A 19,922-nucleotide genomic window follows, 5' to 3' on the forward strand; every position below is an offset into this window, starting at 1 on the left:
TGGATCCAGCTTATTATTTTTTGCAGACTGTTAGAGCAATTTTATAAAAGTAAGCTTGAACTTTCGATTATGTCAAATAGAATTTCTGATATATATTTATTAATATGTAAATGGTCTACAAAGCGAAAGTATGTTTCGAAGTTCATTAAACAAAAAGTGGAATTGCTACAAAAAATGGATAAAGGCATATCCTTTGTTTATTTAAACTTTAACGTTTGTTTATCTAAACTTTGTTTATATTTAACGTAGCCGCGCCGCGCAATGAATTGGAAGTTGATCTGTCAGCACTATCCTTATCTTCAGGGCAAATGTTTTTATTTTATTTGGCTTATAATTCCTTATTAAATGTAGTATTTCATCTCAATGTACTCCATCTTTGATATTATTTAAATCAAATTTCTCGTCATTATAATTCGCTTCCAATAGCAAAGAAAGTGACAGAGGTTATTGAAAGTGAAAAAATTTCAATTGGCAAATTAGTCGGTATTCTCGACACAGCAATTATAGGACTTGAACAGCAGAACTTTGAACAAGAAATTATGTCTGTTTAAAGAATTAAAGAGAATGTATTATCACATAAAAAAAGAAGCAACTTAAACAACTTACATTGAAAGAAATGTTTCATAAAGTAAACAAATAAATATTAAGCCTTTTTTTTTTGTAAATTTTGATACCCTTTAGATCATAATTGTTCTTTATTACATAAATTGCGGTTTCATATTTTTAATTTAATAATTTCTGCATGCCATCTTACCAGATTTAAACTGATGATCTATAATCCAGAAAAATCGATAATCCGGAATCGCCGAAGTCCCGACGAGTCCGGATTAACGACTTTTGACTGTATAGTGTAGAATTGGAAATGTCTGCATTGGATCACTTTCATAGGAACTTGAGAAAAAATGCTGATGGTAGATATGAAGTCAGTTTGCCATGGGTCTATGATTGGAATAATTTACCAGTTAATAGAGACATTGCTGAAAAGCTTGTCTTCAACCACAAAGAAACTTAAATTGGAAGAAAAATTTGAAGACTGTAATGTGGTAATTCCAATTGTAACCATTCCTGGAGGATTGGTTACAGTTTTCTTGATGCAACTGGCATCACTGTTTATGTTTAGAATTTTTTTTAAAGGTGAAGTTTGTAATAAAAATTCTAAGGAGAAAGTAGATGCACAGTCTGTCCATTCTCATCAGTGGTGCTGATTATGAGAAAGTGCCCAGAAAGAATATATAATATGCAAATATTTTGTAAAATGTAAAAACATTTTTCTAATAGAAAAATATTATTTAATTTAAAGATTTATTAATCACTCATTGAAGAGTTAAAACATGATCAAAATTCAATAACATATTAAGAATTAAAGTATAGTGTAGATGTTTGATCTTCATGACCTGTGAAGTCTAATTACGAATGACAGCCCTGGATAGAAGTGAACTCCAGAAAAATTTACTTCTCTGTTTTAAAATTAGTTTGCTATTGTTTATTTTGAATTAATTTTTGTTCAGGATGACAAAAACGTGATAAATCTAAATGTATAGGAAATAATATTTTTCTTAATACCTTGGTTTAAATTTTATATTCACAGTAAGTTCATTTATTATCAGATTGACTGCAAGTGTTAAGACATCAAAATCAAAATTGCTCAGTTTCAGTAGTGCAGTTTTTTCATGTAATTTTGCCACATTTCATGACCTACTGTTCTCTCCATGATATAGTAATGATGATGAAATAATACGAGCTGGACAGAAGCAAGCATTGATACTAATGATTTGCTGAAGTTGCTGTATTTCTCAGCAGACATAATATCAATTTAAAATAAGTTTTAATTATACTTGGGTAAGCAATTTCACTTTTGCAGTTCTGTAAATACATGCCTCATAGCATTAGGTAAGAATCATATGACAGGGATTAATTTTGAAATAGAGCAGCACAGAAAATAAGCACTATTATTTTTATTATTTTTAGGACAGAAATAGAAAGTAATCAAATTAATAAAGGGACTAAAGGATTTAAGAAGGTATTACGTATTGAAGGTGCATTTTTATCTTCCATAAATATCCCCTTTCAAAAGAAAATACACAAGAGCAGTACAGGAAGTAAAAACCATTGTTGTATGAGATAATGCATTATAAAAATTCAAATTATATGTCAATATTTAAATGATGGTTATGTAGATTCAGAAAATGTAGAATACAACATTTTGGTCAAAAAACATTTTGATAATACAATCATTGATATTTAATATCCTGTTGAATTTCCAATTCATTTAATTTGGAAATCTTATCCCTCTCTCCAAAACTCATCCTATTTATAAAGATTTATCAGAGATGGTTTTGAAATCTTTTTCACTTCATTGTAGAATACCACACTTTCAACCTTTTAATACTTTTTACATATAGTACGTATTTTGATACATTTCAATGAATTTCAAAATTTTATAATAATCTAACTTTCATTTTTGTATACAAAATACTATATTATTTTTGTATACAGTCAAAAGTCTTTAATCCGGACTCGGCGGGACTTTGGCAATTCTGGATTATCGATTTTTCCGGATTATAGATCGTCAGTTTAAATCTAGTAAGATGGCATGCAGAAATGATAAAATTAAAATTATGAAACCATAATTTATAAAATAAAGAGCAGTTATGATCTAAAGGGTATCAAAATTTACAAAAAAAAAGCTTAATATTTATTTGATTACTTTATTAAACATTTAATTCAACTCGCGCATGCTTAAAGCATACATTACGCATAGTCGAAATTAGAAAATTGCAACCAGAAAACTATTTGATGTGTATTCGTGATATTTATAATGACGGGGAATTTGATTTAAATCATATCAAAGACGGAGTACATCGAGATGAAATACTGCATTTAATAAGGAATTATAAGCTGAATAAAATAAAAACATCTGCCCTGAAGATAAGGATAGTGCTGACAGATCAACTTCTAGTTCATTGCGCTCTGCGACGTCCCCACTCCCCCTCCCGCAGAGCAGCGTGAAATTGATAAACAGATTTCGGAATGGTTAGAGAAACAAAATATATACCTTTATCCATTTTTTGCAACAATTCCACTTTTTGTTTGATACATCGGAACATGCTTTCACTAATCGAAAATTAAAACTTACTTTTATAAAATTGCTCCAACAGTCTGCCAAAAATAATAAGCCGTATCCAATTAGAAGATTAAGGAACAACGCAATCTGCAACATTAACTAAAATAGATAATTAGATAATTTTAGCTTAGCTTATACTGTCCATTATACATTAAACACGCATGCGTAAACGTATTAGCGCATGCATATGCGCATGGGTAAAGGTATTACGCGCATTCATCAATGCATTATGCGTTGACGCATGCTCAGAAAGTTTGTAGCTTTGAGGTCCAGATTATAGATCATTCCGGATTATGAACATCCGGATTAAAGACTTTTGACTGTATTAAATACTATTAAAAATACTATTCTTTTTTGTATACAAAATACTATTAATACTATACAAAATACTATTAAAGATTGCATTCTTAATTCATTCTTAACCATTATGAGAAGCTACAATAGCTTTCAAAATACTAACACCTTGATATACAATTGAGCAGATCTTCAGCTGATATATGTTTTAATTCACTAATAAGAGTGGTTAAGGAGTGCTCTCAGGCAGCTTCTAGAAGGTCTTCTAAGAACTACATCATTCCATTATAAATCAAATTCTCTAAATGTGTAATTTTATAAATTCTTTATCCTTCATCTTTTTTTGTATATAAGGGTACAAGGAACAGTTATTCAGGGGTAAAAATACACTGATTCTGAACCAGTACTCACCAGTACACTGATTCTGAACCAGTACCAGTACACTGAACCAGTACAATCAGTGTCTGAACCAGTACACTGATTCTGAACCAGATTCTGAACCAGCATGCACTCTACTATGCAAATATTTATTAAATAATTTAATTTTATCAGTTATTCATAATTTAAAATTATCTTTACTATTTTTACAAAATTTTCTTTTTAATTATGGCATACATAATCAGTATTACAATTTTTATTTTATCTTGTAACGTATAATAATCTTTTGATATTAATAAAATGCATTATTACAGCATTTAGAAATCCTCAAAACATTTTAATAGTATTTAGAATATCTCTTTCTCTGTATAAAATAGTTAATTTAATGCCCTTTCCTAATTTAGAGAAAGTTCGATAATTACAATAAACTGTGCTAATGCCAATAAATTGTAATGAATGTTATTTTAAATTAAAATAATTAAAGTTTTTATCATATTTCTGTATGGCGAAATTTATTTATTTTGATTATGTTTTTCACTGTGTAGAACAATATAAACTATTGACATTCTTTTTACTGTGTTTATTTCCCATATTTAAAAATGGTATTCTTAATTTTGTTTTCTAAATTCAGAAATAAGTCTCAACACTACTATTTTATGACCTTGCGACTTTCATAACTATTTCTGTGTAACTGTTGACTTGAATATAAAATTTTAAATCCATGTATTCAGTTTAAATTTTTGAATGTATTACAAAATGTAGATAGTGAAAGAAACAGCATTTTCATTATATGCACTTCTAAGCTGAACTGTTTTTTTCGAATAGACTGTTTTAGGTTTGTAAATTTTTTGAAATATGCTGCTCCTTTTAAATATTCCTTCTAACATTAGGTGTAACAATTCCCTGTTCTTTTAAAAAATATACTGTAGGAGACAGGGTTGCCACCCTACCTTGAAAAACCAGGAAAAAGTCTTGGAATTAAAAAATTATCTAAAAAAGTCAGGAAATTTGGAAATTGTCTTAAAAAAAAAGGGGGGGGGGGTAAACTCAGTGAATTTAAATATTTTAGTCAAAATCTGGAAAAGTCGGGGAATTTCATATGGCATTCCCACCAAAACGCGATTTTTACACCAATGTTGAAAGCGATAACTGTTCTTCACGAATTATGTATCGCATGAACGTCATTTAGGCAGCTGATCTAGAGCCAGTATTCGCAGCTGCAATCAGATTGTCTTTTAGAAAGGCAAAGCAAGTTTTCAACAACTCTGGTTTCCAGTAACATCGAGAGATTCGCATTGGTATGTGCAGTGCATGTTGGACCAAAAAAAAAATGCCTTTCCATTCTCATATAAAACACAGTCGGTTTAATTCCAGTGTACAGTATGCACAGGATATGGCAACATTATTATGAGCAGTAAAGTGGACATTTATGATGAGTGGTAAACAGGTCACTTTGGTGTTGGCAACAATTTTCAAAATCATGTCAAGAATGTACCGTATACTAGAATTTTCCCACAAAATCTTTTAACCCATCTTTATCTTTCTAACAAATGTCTTATTTGTCATTTTGTAGTAAAAAAAAAATAATAAGCAGTCATCTAGGCTAACCATTTAATAAAACTAACTATATTTGCCAAGATATCGTTGGTTCTTGTAATTCAAGTTTTAAGTAATTAACTTAATTTTAATTTTGCTTATGTATGCTGCTAAATGAATGTAAAATACCTGAATTTATTTTAAAATATCATTAAATAGATTTCTTTCTTTCGCTTAGCTGCAAAATATCTAAAAAAAAAAAAGACATTTTTAAATCCAGATTAAGCAGATTCTAATCTCAATCTTCAGTGGAGAAAACAACTGCGATTATAGTTATAATAGTAATGCTTTGGGAAAGCGATTTTTGTCATACGTAATTGGCAAATTTTGTGTTTTCAAGTGGTGCCATAATTATTTTACCTCTCCGTGCAGCCAACGTGCATTACACGGATAGACTGGAATTTTCTTAAAACACACCTGGAGAACCTGGAAAAGTCAGGGAATTTCATTCTCCTATTTGAGTGGCAACCCTGAGTGGAGTCATCGTTGATTCTGCAATCATGTCACTGCATAAAGAAAATAAGTAAAATGCAGTCACTTCACATTAGTAAAATTTTGGATAAAGTTTCCCAAAATCCATTTAGGAAGATTGTTTTGTTTGTTAAGCAACGTAGCTTTTATAAGCTTTTGTAGCTACTTGTATCAGTAACTGCAAAAGTTGAAGTCCAATGTAAGAAATACCCCTATAATACAATATTGTTTTGCTAGTATGAAATTCTGCCTCTGCCTGTATTGTAGTTAGCAGAGGCTGACTACAAACTTTGTTAGGACTAATTTTGAATCCCTGATGATGTGTGGTTATTTGTGATTAGATCTTGTGGAAAGGAGGGAGTTAAATTCTGTTATGAAAGGTCCATTTAAGGTGATTAGATCTTATGGAAAGGAGGGAGTTAAATTCTGTTATGAAAGGTCCATTTAAGGTAGGAGAAAATAAGACTGAACCTGTCTGATTAGAAATAGGCTAGAGCCTAGGCAGATAGTCTTCCCGTGTTTCTCCCAAATTAAGTATTCTAATCCAATACAGTATCAAATATCTGTGGAATATAATCATTATGGAAATCTTTGTTCTTCAGAACTGTGCTCGCAGGAGTCTGAGTGATTCACCTTGAGTTTAGATCTTGGTGACTGAATGGACTACTTGTATGGGGTTCTTGTAGTTTTTCTCATGTGTTAATGTAAGTACAAGCCAGTTTCCATTAGCAAATCCATTTGAATGAATCCAGTCTTAAAAAATATACATCTTAAATATTTAAATTGTGTAGTATAATTTATTTGGAGCTTTATTATCAAACTAAATTAAATTTAAATGCAGGCTGCTATTTTAAGACAGCTGTGAAGTGCAGTCACAATATAAATTGCAAAATTAAATGTATTGATTTTATTTCTTCCTGTTATAGGAGATGCAGTTATAACTGCAAGTCCAGTTTTACCATCTGTGCTCTCTCACCAAAAGAACAAAGCAAAACGAATTTTGGTTTCAGATGGAGAAGGTCCTTTACCTCCTATAGTTATGCAGGCAGGTAAGTGTACGGATGTATGTACTAATTTATAATTGTCTGTTCTAATGTTTTCAACAGTGATAATTTCTAAAGCTTGTATTATTGAGCATAAAATTTCTAGCTTTTGTTGTAAAAGAAGCTTATTTTAAATCTTGTTAGTTACTTACTATTTGAAAACTTTATTAATAATGTAAAATTTCTTAGATAATATGGAAGATGGCAAAATGGAATGGACTCAAGTTTTAGAAAAATTGCGAGGTAAGGAATTCAGAATTAACTTAAAAAAGAATGTGTGGTAAAGTATTTTATGCTTTTGACTCATTTTTAAAATTTGAAGGTATCAGTTTCAAACACAGATACACTGCGGGGGGGGGAAGACAATTAGTATCTCTCATTCTACTGAGCCTGTTGATGAAATCCAAATTGTGTTTTCCATGTATCGAAGGCGCGACTTAGGATGTATATTAGATTTATATATAGCATTGTTCTAACATAAGTATTTTGACACAAAGTTGGACTTTTTCTGAAATAACATACCAATTTGTTCCCATATTTCAACTCTATTACTCAAATTATGCCTAGATATTAAATGTAATTTTTGGTGAGAAATTTATAGAGAAATTAAAAAAATTATATTGGCAAATTTTTTTTTAGTTTGCGCCAAGAATTATTCACATAGCAAACTTCTTAATTTATAGCAACCTATTTTTCTTTCCTTTTTCTTCATTGTCCACAAGTTGGAATAAAGTCATCATTCATCATTCATATAATTCATATAATTTCATATAATTTTAACAAAGTGCTTAAATGGCATTATGCATTATTATCACTTATAATAACAAATATGCCGAATTTCAAAATGCACCAATATGTAAGTTCATGAATATCTTGGAACATTTTGAATGGAAAACTCTTAATTTTTTGCAGGTGTGCCTAAAAATACATCTATTTTAAGATGATGTTAAAGATTTTATAGGTTATACTTTATTTTAAAATACAAATTTTAAAAATAAATAAAAAATGGGCGAATTTTATTTGGAATGAATCTAAATTTTGAAATGTGAAAGGAAGAATCAAACAAGTTTAGTAAAAAAGAAAGAGATATTAACAAATACATACCAAATTTAATTAATATTAAGGAACTAAAATTTTGAGAGCTAATCTTTTAAAAACTAATCTTGCGATTTGTATAAAACTTGGCAGTTTGGCATAATTTTAACAAAGTGTGTACACTGCATTTCCATTATGATCGCTTATAATAAATATGCCAAATTTCAAAACGTGCCAAAATGTCAATTCACATGTATCAGGAAATTTTGAAACATTAATTTTTTGCAGGTATGCTTAGAAATAATATTTAAGAAGATGATAGCAGAAATTTTATAGATTATAATTTAATTTTTTTTGAAAAATTTATAAAAATTATATAAAAATAAAAATTTAAAAAATAAATCCTAAAAAATTGGTAAATTTAATTTTGGAATGAACCTAAATTTTGAAATATGAAAGGAAGAATCAAGTAAATTTAATAGAGTAAGAGATATTAGTAAGTATGTATCAAATTCAATTAACATTGAAGAGCTAAATTTTGAGAGCTAATTTTTTAAAAACTACTTGTGCAATTTTTGCAAAATTTGGCAGTTTGGCATAATTTGAGGCGTAAAATCGAAATGTGGAAAAAAAATTTGGTATGTCATTTCAGGAAAAGTCCGATTTTGTGTTAAAATTAGAACAAGGCTATATATAAATAAATACATATTCTAAGTCGCACTTTTGAGGCATGAAAAACGAAAGTTGAATTTCGTCAATCGACCCGGTAGAACAGGAGATAGAACTGTTCCATTTTTTTTTTCACAATGTACATGCCATGCTTATTCAAACAGCCTAAATTCATTTGATATGGTATAATTTGCGTATGTCTTTGAAAATATGTATTGTGAGTGGGATGGTAATCATTGGGCATTTTTGAAAGTGAAAGTAGCATACATGTTTTGAGACGAATGTACATGGATCCCAGAAAATATGTATTAGAGTGTATAGAAAGGTATATTAGTGTATCTGTGCAGAATTATATTCTCATGTCCAAAAAACAGTTTAAAAGCTTACCTGAAAGAATAAATATCTAATAGGTGGTACAAATTTTAGCCTTGATAAGATATAGAAATATAAATATAATTGAATATACAAATAATATATATAATTTTTATGTATTAGTAATGTTGAAGAAAATTTTTCTTTAGTACCATAATATGTATAATTAGCATTTACAATATCAGATGGTTTGTGGAAAAAATCTCGCAGGCCTTGACCTAGGAATTAGGATTTTTTTAGGTAGGTAGCTTAGTATCCATGAGTATAGGAGTATGTTCATAATTGAAAATTCCACAACATACTATTTCTTTGGAGATGATATTAATTTGGATCTAGAAATTCAAAACTTTGCTTATGATTCTCAAGAATATTGCAAGATTTGCAATAAATAAATAAATAGTTCTGTGAATTTTGACCCATCACATGCTTTTCCATGAGATAATCGTTTCAAGCAATATAGCAAGTTTTGAGCTCCCCCCCTTTTAATGTTGCTTCTTTGTTTTGAATATCAGGAAGTAATATTTCCTTTGAAATCCACAAACATGTCATAAATATTTATGACAAAGGATTTTCATTATTTTTTAATAATATGCTAGTATAAATGTAAAAATACCATAGAGTATTTTGACAATTACAATGTATAAGAATGGCAGCGAGGAGGTAGACCACTAGTGACATTTTGATTCAAGAGCTTCCATTCTTTAATAATGTTCTTTAAAACTAACTTATGAAGACTTGAGTTTGGAGGTTGGGGAGCAATAACTTCTCTGCTGAGCATTTTCTGTTCGCTTAATTCTACAGGTCTGGTTGGTTAGTCTAATGTTTATTATGTAAAATTTTTTTTGGTCAAGTCTCTTGAGGTCAGGCATTATCATCTATGAAAGAAAAGTTAAGACCAGCAGTTTTTCTAAGACTGACAATTGAATGTAGGATCGTGTTCTTATCATTCCTAACATTCACATTACTTTTGTAAAACTTTAAATAGGAGTGCAGTCATTTATAATTATAAAGTGTTGCCACACTAGCTGGAAAACCTGGGAAACGTCAAGGAATTAAAAAATTGACGAAAAAGGTCAGGGAATTTAAATATTGCAGCCAAAATTTAGAAAAGTCGGGGTATTTCATATAATAATCTCCAAAAAGCAATTTCCACCAGCGTTGGAAGAGGATCGCTTTCTTGGAGAATTATTTATCATGTGAGCATCATCCCGGCAGCTGGTGTAGAGCCAATTTTCGCAGCCCCAAACTGATTTTCTTTCAGAAAGGCAGAGCAAGTATGCAGTATCTTTGCTTTCCAGTAACCTCCAGAATGCATAGAGTGTGACTCTCATTTTCTTACGAAGAACAAGAAATCTGCGATGTTGAACGATAGAAAATTCTACCTTTTGGTTTAGAAAGCTTGTTTTTCTGTAATCTCCAATTGAAAAATGTAGTATAGTAAGTGAAACTTTTCTGTATTTGCTTGATAATCATTCTATATCTGCTGGTTAAAATTGTAAGAATTCATGCAGTGCATTTTTAAAGTTAAAGGAAATCTATTGATGCTTTTTGAATCATTCTATTGTTCATTATTAAAAAAATCAAATAGAACTGTTGAACTTTTCAACATCATTAGGGGCTGGCTATCTCATAATTATTGCACTTTGAAATTATGCAAGATGTGGTATTTTGTTTGGTAAACACAAAAATATTTATTTGTTCTGAATTTGATTTTTTGTTGTTTTTGTTGTTTGTTTGTCTTATTTAAAATTTTTCTTTCAAGAAATTAACAGGGGTGGAACTTGTGGCTGAATTCAGAAGCAAACGTGTTAAATATAATAATGTTTGCCCCCCTTGTTTTACACACTTCATGTTGTAAAAATAAGTAATTAAGCCTTCTGATTAAAATTTCTGATTTTGCTCAGCCTATCCCACCATTCTCGTACAAAACAAAACCTTTTAAAGCTTTTTTTTTCTTTCTAGTAAATGCGTAATTTGTAACTTTGCAGTTACAACTAAAAAAATAATTAGTCCTCTAGGCTAACCATTTAATATATCTGTATTCACCAGAATGTCATTGATTATCATAAACCACCTTTTAATCTTTTTCAGTCTTAAATTAATCAGTTTTAATGTTATTCACATCATTTAGTGTGGCTACTTCCTTTCTAAATTTGTTTATTACTAGTTAATAATACTTTTAGATTTTAGGCAATTTTCTCTGGTATACTTATTAAACTAATTCTATCAGTATGATGATATACCATCACAAAATTTAGTACACAAAATTTTTTACTTATGTATTCCGCTAAATAAATATACAGTACTTGAATTTATTTAAAAATATTCACAGATTTCTTTCCTTTAGCTGTAAAATGTCTGCAGAAAAGACATTTTTTAATCCAGATTGGGCAGATTCTAATCTCAGTCCTCACTGGAGTTCATGGTTGCAACTTATTGTAACAGCTCTTAAACATGGCAAGATGCATGTTTTGTCAAAAACTTATCATGTTTAGTAACATGGCAAGAAAAGCAATCACAAGCCACATAAACAGTGTAAAGTGCAAGAAAATCATTTGTATGAAGTCAGAAAATTTTAAAATAAAAAAAATTTCTGTACAAATAAAAAAACAGTTCTGCAGCACAGCAATCTTCGGCACTGGTTGCTGAATCAGTAAATTTAAACTCCTTTGTAACTTAGGATAAAGTGGTAGCTGCAGAATTACTGTGGGCTCTGAAAGCTGTTTCATCACACATTTTTTTATTGCATTTAATGATGTTGCTGTTCTGTTCCAGAATGACAGCAAGAAAGCTAAAGCTGCCAGGACATGCTAAAATGTCATATTTAGTGTCATTTAGTTCGACTTCATAAAAATCTGATTTCATTTCTCATTTTTGAACTTAAGAATACTGAATTCGTAATATGCTTCAATGTAGCTTTAAGTAGGATTGTTCAGAAAAGTCTGTGGACAATGGACAATTCTGTGTAAAAATTACAAGGAGTGATCAAATGAAAAGGTATGAAACGACACGGTGGGTACAAATGTGAACTTTATTCAAATTATACACCATAGGCCTTAGCACAACGATCCCAATAATGAACAAGCCGCAGGATTCCTTGTTCCCAGAATTCCTGTGGCCGTGACGAGACCCAGTCCTTCACACCGTCTTTGAGTACGTCGTCCGAGTTGAAGCGCTTCCCTTTCAGGTGTTTCTTCAGTGGACCAAACACATGGAAATCACAGGGCAACATGTCCGGACTGGCTCGTAGTGATGGCACCAGGTCTCATCACATGTGACAATCAGCTCCATGAAAGCGGGGTTTTCCTGATACCGAAACAGATGTTGCAGTGCTAGCCCCATACGCAGTCCTTTTTGCTGGTTGGTGAGCTGCTTTGGAACCCAAGCGTCACACATCTTCCAATATCGCAACCTGTCGTGAATAATTGTCCACATGGTTCCATAGCTGACGTCCACCTTCACCGCCAACATTCACAATGTAACACGTGGATCACTTCTCACTAGGTCGTCCACTTTGTCGATAAGATCGCTCATAATGACAGTGTTTGCATGGCCTGGTCTCGGGTCATCACCCACACTCTCACGGCCTGCATGAAAACGGGCACTCCGTTTTCTGACAGACTTGTCAGAGACACATTTCTCTCCATAAACTTTCACCATCAGGCGATGAATAGCTGCCGTTTTCTCATCTTCCGCCGTCAGAAATTGGATAACGCCTCGCTGCTCCTCAGTCGTCGAATTTTGCAATTTGAACGCCATCCTGCCCTCGTACGGACTGCCGTATCATTTGGACGCCGCTATTGATAAGAGCCTCTACTCTCTCCTGTGCATGCGGGTGCCCGCGCATGCCCCGATTCTAGTCAGAGACTCCAATCGCATTCCAAGATGTATCGCTACGTTCTCCCATGACGGAATATGCAAATATTTAACTGTTACATTTTTATGTCTTTTCGTACCTTTTCATTTGATCACACTTTGTAGATTTTGGGACAGTAGGAAGAATAAGGTGAGCACAAGATACCTCATGTCAATTTTTTACTATTGTTAATGACCCATTGAGAAGTTTTTTGAGGGAATCTCAGAATTAGATGGAAAGAAATTATTCCAAGTATCCTTGGATAGACCAAATGTCAGTCTTAAATTTCTCAGAATTTTGAAAGAGAATTTAGCAAATAATGTAAATAATAAATGTGACTGTAATGTAAATAGACTGTCATTTATAGGTACACGGTTCTGTGGTTTTCATGTCATTCACGGTGCCTTTTGAGCTGGGCATAGAGCTACTGACTGAAATCTAAGTGCATGACTGGAATCTAAGATATGCATAGAGTATTTTACAGACAGATTATGTTGCCACCACTAATCATACGATTTTTCTCCTAATGTTTTGTGAAGTAAGATGATGTGAAAACATACCGTTGCCGAGAGAGGTATTGATACTTTTCTTCATGCAAAAAATATGTAGAATCATCTGGTCAACCGAAGACTGTGCCAGTTGAAAAACTGAAAGAAGCTGTTAAAACTAAGTCTCTTCTTTATTTCTGTTGCGTGAGTTCTGAATCTATTTTTAATATCCTTTCAGACAGCTGATCCTATGTGCCACTTTCTGTACACAACTTTCCAAAACATACTTGTTGCTCAGAGAGTTATTGATATTTTTTTCTTCGTGAAAAAATATATTGAAGCATCCGAATTGTTAAAGCCTCTCAGTTGAAAGACAGAGAAGCTGCTGCTGCTTTTGCAAAATCTTGTTTTTATTTGTATTGTAGGAGTTCTACATGTATTTCAAAATCATTTTAGACAGCTGATCGTATGATCCCCCCCTCTTCTGTACATAACTTTCCATAGTATGCTAAATTAGCTTCTCTCAAAATTTGTCAAAAGAGGTTTACTGCAAGAAACATAGACTCCTGAAAAATAGATAAAAATTGATGTTCTTTAGCAAACCATTTATTGTAATGTTGCAGATATGGATGTAGGTATTGCTGCTGGTGCGAGTTTAGCTAAAAGTTGAGTGTCTGATCCAAAGAAAAGAGAATTTAGAACTGAGTGTAAAACCTTTTTGGTTAAGCTTGGAGCACAAATAATTGAAAGAAGCCCCATTTAAATATAGCTTGGTCAAATACATTCCTTCATTAGATCCTAAGCTCATTACATCATAACGAATTTTTTTGTGAGAAAAGAAGGGAGAGGTTACTGCATGTTCTGTATGAAAGTGAATGCATAAATTTCGCAGTTGCTGATAAATCAAAAGTGAAGTTTAAAGAATTGTTATTCAGAAGGATAATGTTTGGAAAGACACTTTTGTTGACTATGCTTTCATTTTTATAAAGACCTGATTAATAATTCAGATTTTGAAGAATTTTGGAGAATTGTCACATGGCACTGCCACAGTGGAAAGTGGTTTCTCAGTCAATAATGATATGTTAGTGTAAAATCTTCAGGAAAACTCTTTAATGGGAATGCAAACTGTTTTATAATGCCATAAAAGTAAATGAGGTGTGAAGAATATTAATATAACTCCGAATATGTTACAATATGCCAGATTTGCTCATGGTTTATATCATCAAGCATTCTAAAAACGTTAAATGATAGTAAAGGTAAATTCTAGGACAAAAGGAAAGCACAAGCATAGATTAAAATTTTAATGGAAAAAAAAAATAAAAATTGAACAAAGGTGTTTGTTCAATTGACTCACAAATTGCAGAATTGAAACAAGAAATCTGGTTTTGTGATAATTTTTTTATTAGTATTTTTCTGTTAATGTTTTATTTAAATATTCTGAATGTTCTTTTTCCCTCTTCAATTCCAATCTAAAATTATACTTACTTTGTATTATATATGCTTATATTAAAAGTTTTTCACCAAAAGTCTGTCGACTTTTTGAAAAGAAAACTGGCTTTTGCACTTTCAGAATAGCAACTGTAGTAATATCACAGAGTTGATTGTTCGGGAATTATATATTCTTTAATAGAATACATATAACTTCTCCCCCATTGCCATTTTGTAAACAATAACTTTCATTCCAGAATTTATTTGTAATACTTTTTGAAACAATGAAGCTGTCATTCATGACATAATTTTATCACAATGGTGGGAAAAATTCAGTGTTTAAAAGTTTATACATTGCAATGAAAAATCGATGAATATCATTTCTGATTTTGTTTAGTATTTAGATGGAATGTATTGCAAGTATTTAATTTTTTGTGTATGTTTTCATGTATGTAATATTAGTTTGAAGTTATGTTTTTAACTAGTAATACTTGCGGTAACATTTTATTATAAATGTATTTCAGTGTCAGTGAATGTAAATATTTTAGATGCACTAACAATCACTCCTGGTGTTATATACTATTTTCCTGTATTTAAAAAAGTACTGAAGAGAATGCTGGTTTAGTATGTTAATATTGTGTACAAAGTTTTCTTAGTTTGGTAAAAATCTTAATTTGAAAGTTATTGAGGAAAAAACTCATTATAATAGTAATGCGTTGTGAATTTGAAAGTAAATTTTTTAAAGAAAGTCCTATGTAATTGCCACATTTTGATGCTTTCGAGTGGTACTATAATTGACGTACCCTCAGCACAGCCAGTGTGCACTACACAGTTACATTGTATTTCCTTAAAACACACTTGGAAATAGTCAGGGAATTTCACTTTACTGTTAGTGTGGCAACTCTGCTGTTAGATACTTTACAGTGATTAAAAGCAAGCTTGTAAAGAAAACATCATGTGGTTTTGTAGGCTGTGCAAGAATTTTTGGCTTCTACTAAATTTGGCAGTTTGCTCCACCTTCCTTATAAGATTTTTAGCCTATTCTAAAAGATGAATTCTGTTTAATTGATGCAGTAAATGAGGTCTTTAAAGATTTACTGGAAGTGCTTAGTATATGATCATATAATGGTATTTTTCAAATGTTCTCATTATTCAAAGGCACTGGAATTAGTGCATGTGTTACAGTGGCACCAAACTTGCAACTGAACTGTACACCAAAACTGGCAGAAGAGTTAACTAATATTTCTATAGCAGCATCTTCTATTTGATTCTATGCATGATCTAATTCTGCCATTTGTGTTTTGGAAAGAAAGTGAAATAATAGACATTCTTGTAAATTAATTGAATGTTAATTTCTCTTAACAGTGATGCTAATAGCAAAATTTATTTTAATTGAGATACTGATTTTGTTTTAATTGTAAATTTTTTAGATGAAACTGCAAAGCCCATTAACTTTGCTCTGATGAAGAACATTCATATATTTGTAAAACTGATTAACTGTAAGTATTAAATATACTGTACTATATGAAATAATTTAATTGCATTTGTCTTTGTTTTGAACCAAAAAAGTTTTAATGAAGTTGACATTTTCTAGTGGATTGCTGCTTTGGGAAGGAATGCTGGTGTTTCACAAGTCATGGTCTTTGTACAGTTGGTCAGGATGAAGTAATGGTAGTATTAGAAAGAATGCCTGATGAAAATAATTTGCCCCGTGGGATTTTTAAACTCTTTATTCAAATTTATGATAGTGCAAATAAAGGTAATTCTACAAAAAAGAAAATTAAAAAACAGAAAAGTGATTTAAGCTGTCCTTTAGTATTAATGTATTTGATCATTATTTAGGTTCTACATTTGATGATCTTGGCCACATCATCTTTCCTGAGCAAATTTTGGGAAGCAGTGACCATAGAGGATTTTTGTTTGTTCGACCTTCATTTCAGTGTCTGAGTAAACTTGTGGTGCCAAATTCTCCATTTCTAGTAGCTATTCTTATCCATAAATGGGAAATCCCTTGGGCAAAAGTTTTCCCACTTCGCTTAATGCTTCGTTTAGGCGCTGAATGTAGATGTAAGTGTAACCCTGTGGCAGTTGAAATGTACTCTCTCTCTCTATATATATATAATGTTTTATTTTAATGAAATCTTTGGTTTCAGATTATCCCTGTGCTTTGGTGAGCACTCGTGAACGTAAGCCAGTTTATTTTGAAATCGGACAAACTATTATGAGTGTATTGGCTGTAAGTTTTTCTGAAGTTATTTCTAAAGTCCTCCTTTGAATTGTTATAATATTGCATGCTACACTAATATATGTATTGTACATTGATCTTGTTCATTTTATAGTTTTATTGCTTCACAATGCATGTGAAACAAAATCTCAGAGCATGTTGTGTGAAGATTCCATTTATTTTATTAAGGCGTTGATTCATTGCTGAGCATATGTGAACTATGCTTACATAAAAACTATGGCTTATTATGCACTCATATAAACCCATTTTTTTTAGTTATCTTTTGCAGTTAGTTAAATGTGAAATGCAAGTTTGAATATATATCACAATACAATGTTAGGATACTTTATTTGCTTCTAGCCAAACAAAAATGATTAGTTGTAAAGTGCATCATGGGGACAAACTTACTAATTTTTTTATAACTGTTAAGTGCAGTCATAAAATTTATTCATATACATAATTGGTATTTATTTCGAACAGTAGTAGTATTTGACTAAATTTATTGCCAGTGATATGCAGGCTGGTTTTAACCTTATTCATGTCACTGATCATCATGCCTTTTTATAATTTGCTTGAATACAATTTTTAAAGATGATTGTCATTTAGTGAGGAAAACTGGAATTTTGTACTATTATTATCCACTTTCACTATTGTAATTCTGAGAATGGTAATGTCAGGATCAGTTAGTTCACTTCTGTATTTTAAGTAGAGAATCTCCTAGGTTTAAAAAGTTGTCTAGGGCCAAATATAAAGCATTGTTTCAGAATCTGAGATGTAACTGTTTTTGTTGGAATAATTTCCAGAAATCAGATTATGGAAAATTATGTGTTAGGGAATTGTTTTTGTGTTATTTTAAATATTATCACACACCATATACTTTAAAGATAAGATATAGATAAAATTATATGAATATGTTGGGTAATGTACTGTCTATTATAAATAGTTTGGTGAACTGGATATGCTTCTGGCTGCCTTTCGGTTGTCATTGTACAATGTTCTCCCCCCCCCGAAAATTCCTAATGATATTATGGGAGGGCAGTTAGGCTTTAACGAAAATGAAAAAATGTAAAAGAAGGCCAGATTTTCTTGCTAAGGTTTGAGCAGTGGCATTTTAATCTAGAAAGTCGTATATTTCGTAAGTGTTGGTAATTTCAGTGAAGTGTTTAATCAATAAAATTTGTAAACTCCAGACAAGGATTAATGCAAGATGGAGGCAGTTTGGTGGGTTGTACAACGGAATGGTAAATGGCCGAATGTTTTTGCGTTGGCTTGTAAGGAACTGTTAAGGAATATCATGCTAAAAAATTTTGGAAATACATAAGCCCTGTTCACATGCAACGCTCTTTAGCACAGCCACCATTCGTATTAGGGAGAAACGGGGATATGAAGCAGTTTCGCCTTCAGGACTGGTTCAGATGCACATTGTCTTCCATCCCTCAACCCATAAGCCACTGGGAGCAGTGAATGATGTCACAAACGTGGATCCAATTTCTAACGTTTGCTCACATCTTTTTTGGCATTGTTTACTATTGATATCAAAAGCCATCGGAGTTTAACTCTTTAATTTACTAAAATACACATAAATTAATTTAAAATGCAATTTATTTACGAGACCAAATGGTTAAAAGAAGAAAAGAAATCACGTATATTGCTGAATGGTTTTAAATAAAATGTTTTCTGGCTGTTAAAATTTCACACTTTGCTTTTTGAAAAAATGAATAAAACGACAAATTAATATTATTTCCATTAATTATAAATGTTTTAATATTGAGTATAAACATTTTAGAAAACATAATTAAATCGTGCAATAAAATTTTTTTTGAACCTGTTTTATGAAGATTTTAAATAAAAGCTTCTAATTTATGTTTTATATTAACCAATTGAATAGCACTAGGTTTCATTTTATATATATATATATACGTGTTTGTGTATTGAAATTCAGTAATAACATTTTAAAGAAATTTGAAATGATTTAATGACGATTTAGGCCGTTTATATTTTTTAAAGTGCTTTTTCTCAGTTTGAATTTTGTTGATAAGTCTTTTTATTTAATGTCCTAAAACTTATATAGATATGGCCTAAATTATTTAATATTTTTACCGCTTATTTAAAATTATATACTTTATAGAAACAATTATTTGCTTTGCAAAATACTAAAAAGAAAATTTATTAAGTGAAAATGTGAATGAGATATTTGTTTCAAAGATTTTACATAAAAATATGTTTTTATTTTTCTTAGAAACTAATTCATTAGTTTGCAAATCGATCATTAAAGTTATTAAGAACTCTCTAATAAATACAATAAGAAAATTTGGGAAAAAACATTGAAAACTGGGAGAAGAATGACATTTTAATTGTTAAATCTTTCTTCAAAAAATTTAAATTAAAAAAAAATTACTGGCCAAAAAATTATTAAAAAAATTTGAAAGGTTTTTCAGATTTTAAATTATATCCAAAGGCCCGTTTTTTTTAACGTTTTACGTATTACCTTTATTTATTAAATATCATGTTCTACTTACTCAAATCATAAAATTAAGTTCAACAGCAGTATTGCAAAATAATTTTAAAATGAGCATATCTTTAGAATTTCCGATACAGAGTCTTGCGTGCAGGAGATAAAGAAGGTCCCCCCCCCCCCCCCCGCTTTGAAATTGTTGAGTTTGTTAATAAAAAAAATTCCTGAAAGTTTTACAAAATATGAAATTGTTAATAAAACAAATTCCAAATTTGGGCTTCCAGATGCCCGTACTGGGGTGGAAATGCACGTTATTCAAAATTGGATGGCTCTAGGTACCGTTGTTTTATCACAATGCGAGAAACATACATACATTTATGCGGATTCTTCATTATTTAATTAATTTAAATATAATACAGGGCAATAATATTTGGTGGCAACAATTTAAAAAGTGATTTGCCTTTCAGTTTTCAACGCAAAATGCCAAAA

At 30.9% G+C, this 19,922-nt stretch overlaps 1 protein-coding gene across 2 annotated transcripts in view; it reads left to right on the forward strand.

The window, feature by feature from the left end:
• The window catches only part of Sara (Smad anchor for receptor activation), a 112,466-nt gene that overhangs the window by 51,685 nt on the left and 40,859 nt on the right, over positions 1-19,922 (forward strand). For both annotated transcript variants that reach the window (XM_085807299.1, XM_085807300.1), the window contains exons 8-13: positions 6,790-6,912; positions 7,096-7,149; positions 16,185-16,253; positions 16,349-16,513; positions 16,597-16,821; positions 16,908-16,990. In XM_085807299.1, coding sequence (XP_085663425.1) covers positions 6,790-6,912; positions 7,096-7,149; positions 16,185-16,253; positions 16,349-16,513; positions 16,597-16,821; positions 16,908-16,990 — 719 coding nt within the window. The remainder of the gene's footprint in view (positions 1-6,789; positions 6,913-7,095; positions 7,150-16,184; positions 16,254-16,348; positions 16,514-16,596; positions 16,822-16,907; positions 16,991-19,922) is intronic.

Source organism: Stegodyphus dumicola, chromosome X1, assembly GCF_044657685.1.
Source record: "Stegodyphus dumicola isolate Sdum_Otavi_A_Nest chromosome X1, ASM4465768v1".
In the NCBI taxonomy this organism is placed as follows: domain Eukaryota; kingdom Metazoa; phylum Arthropoda; class Arachnida; order Araneae; family Eresidae; genus Stegodyphus; species Stegodyphus dumicola.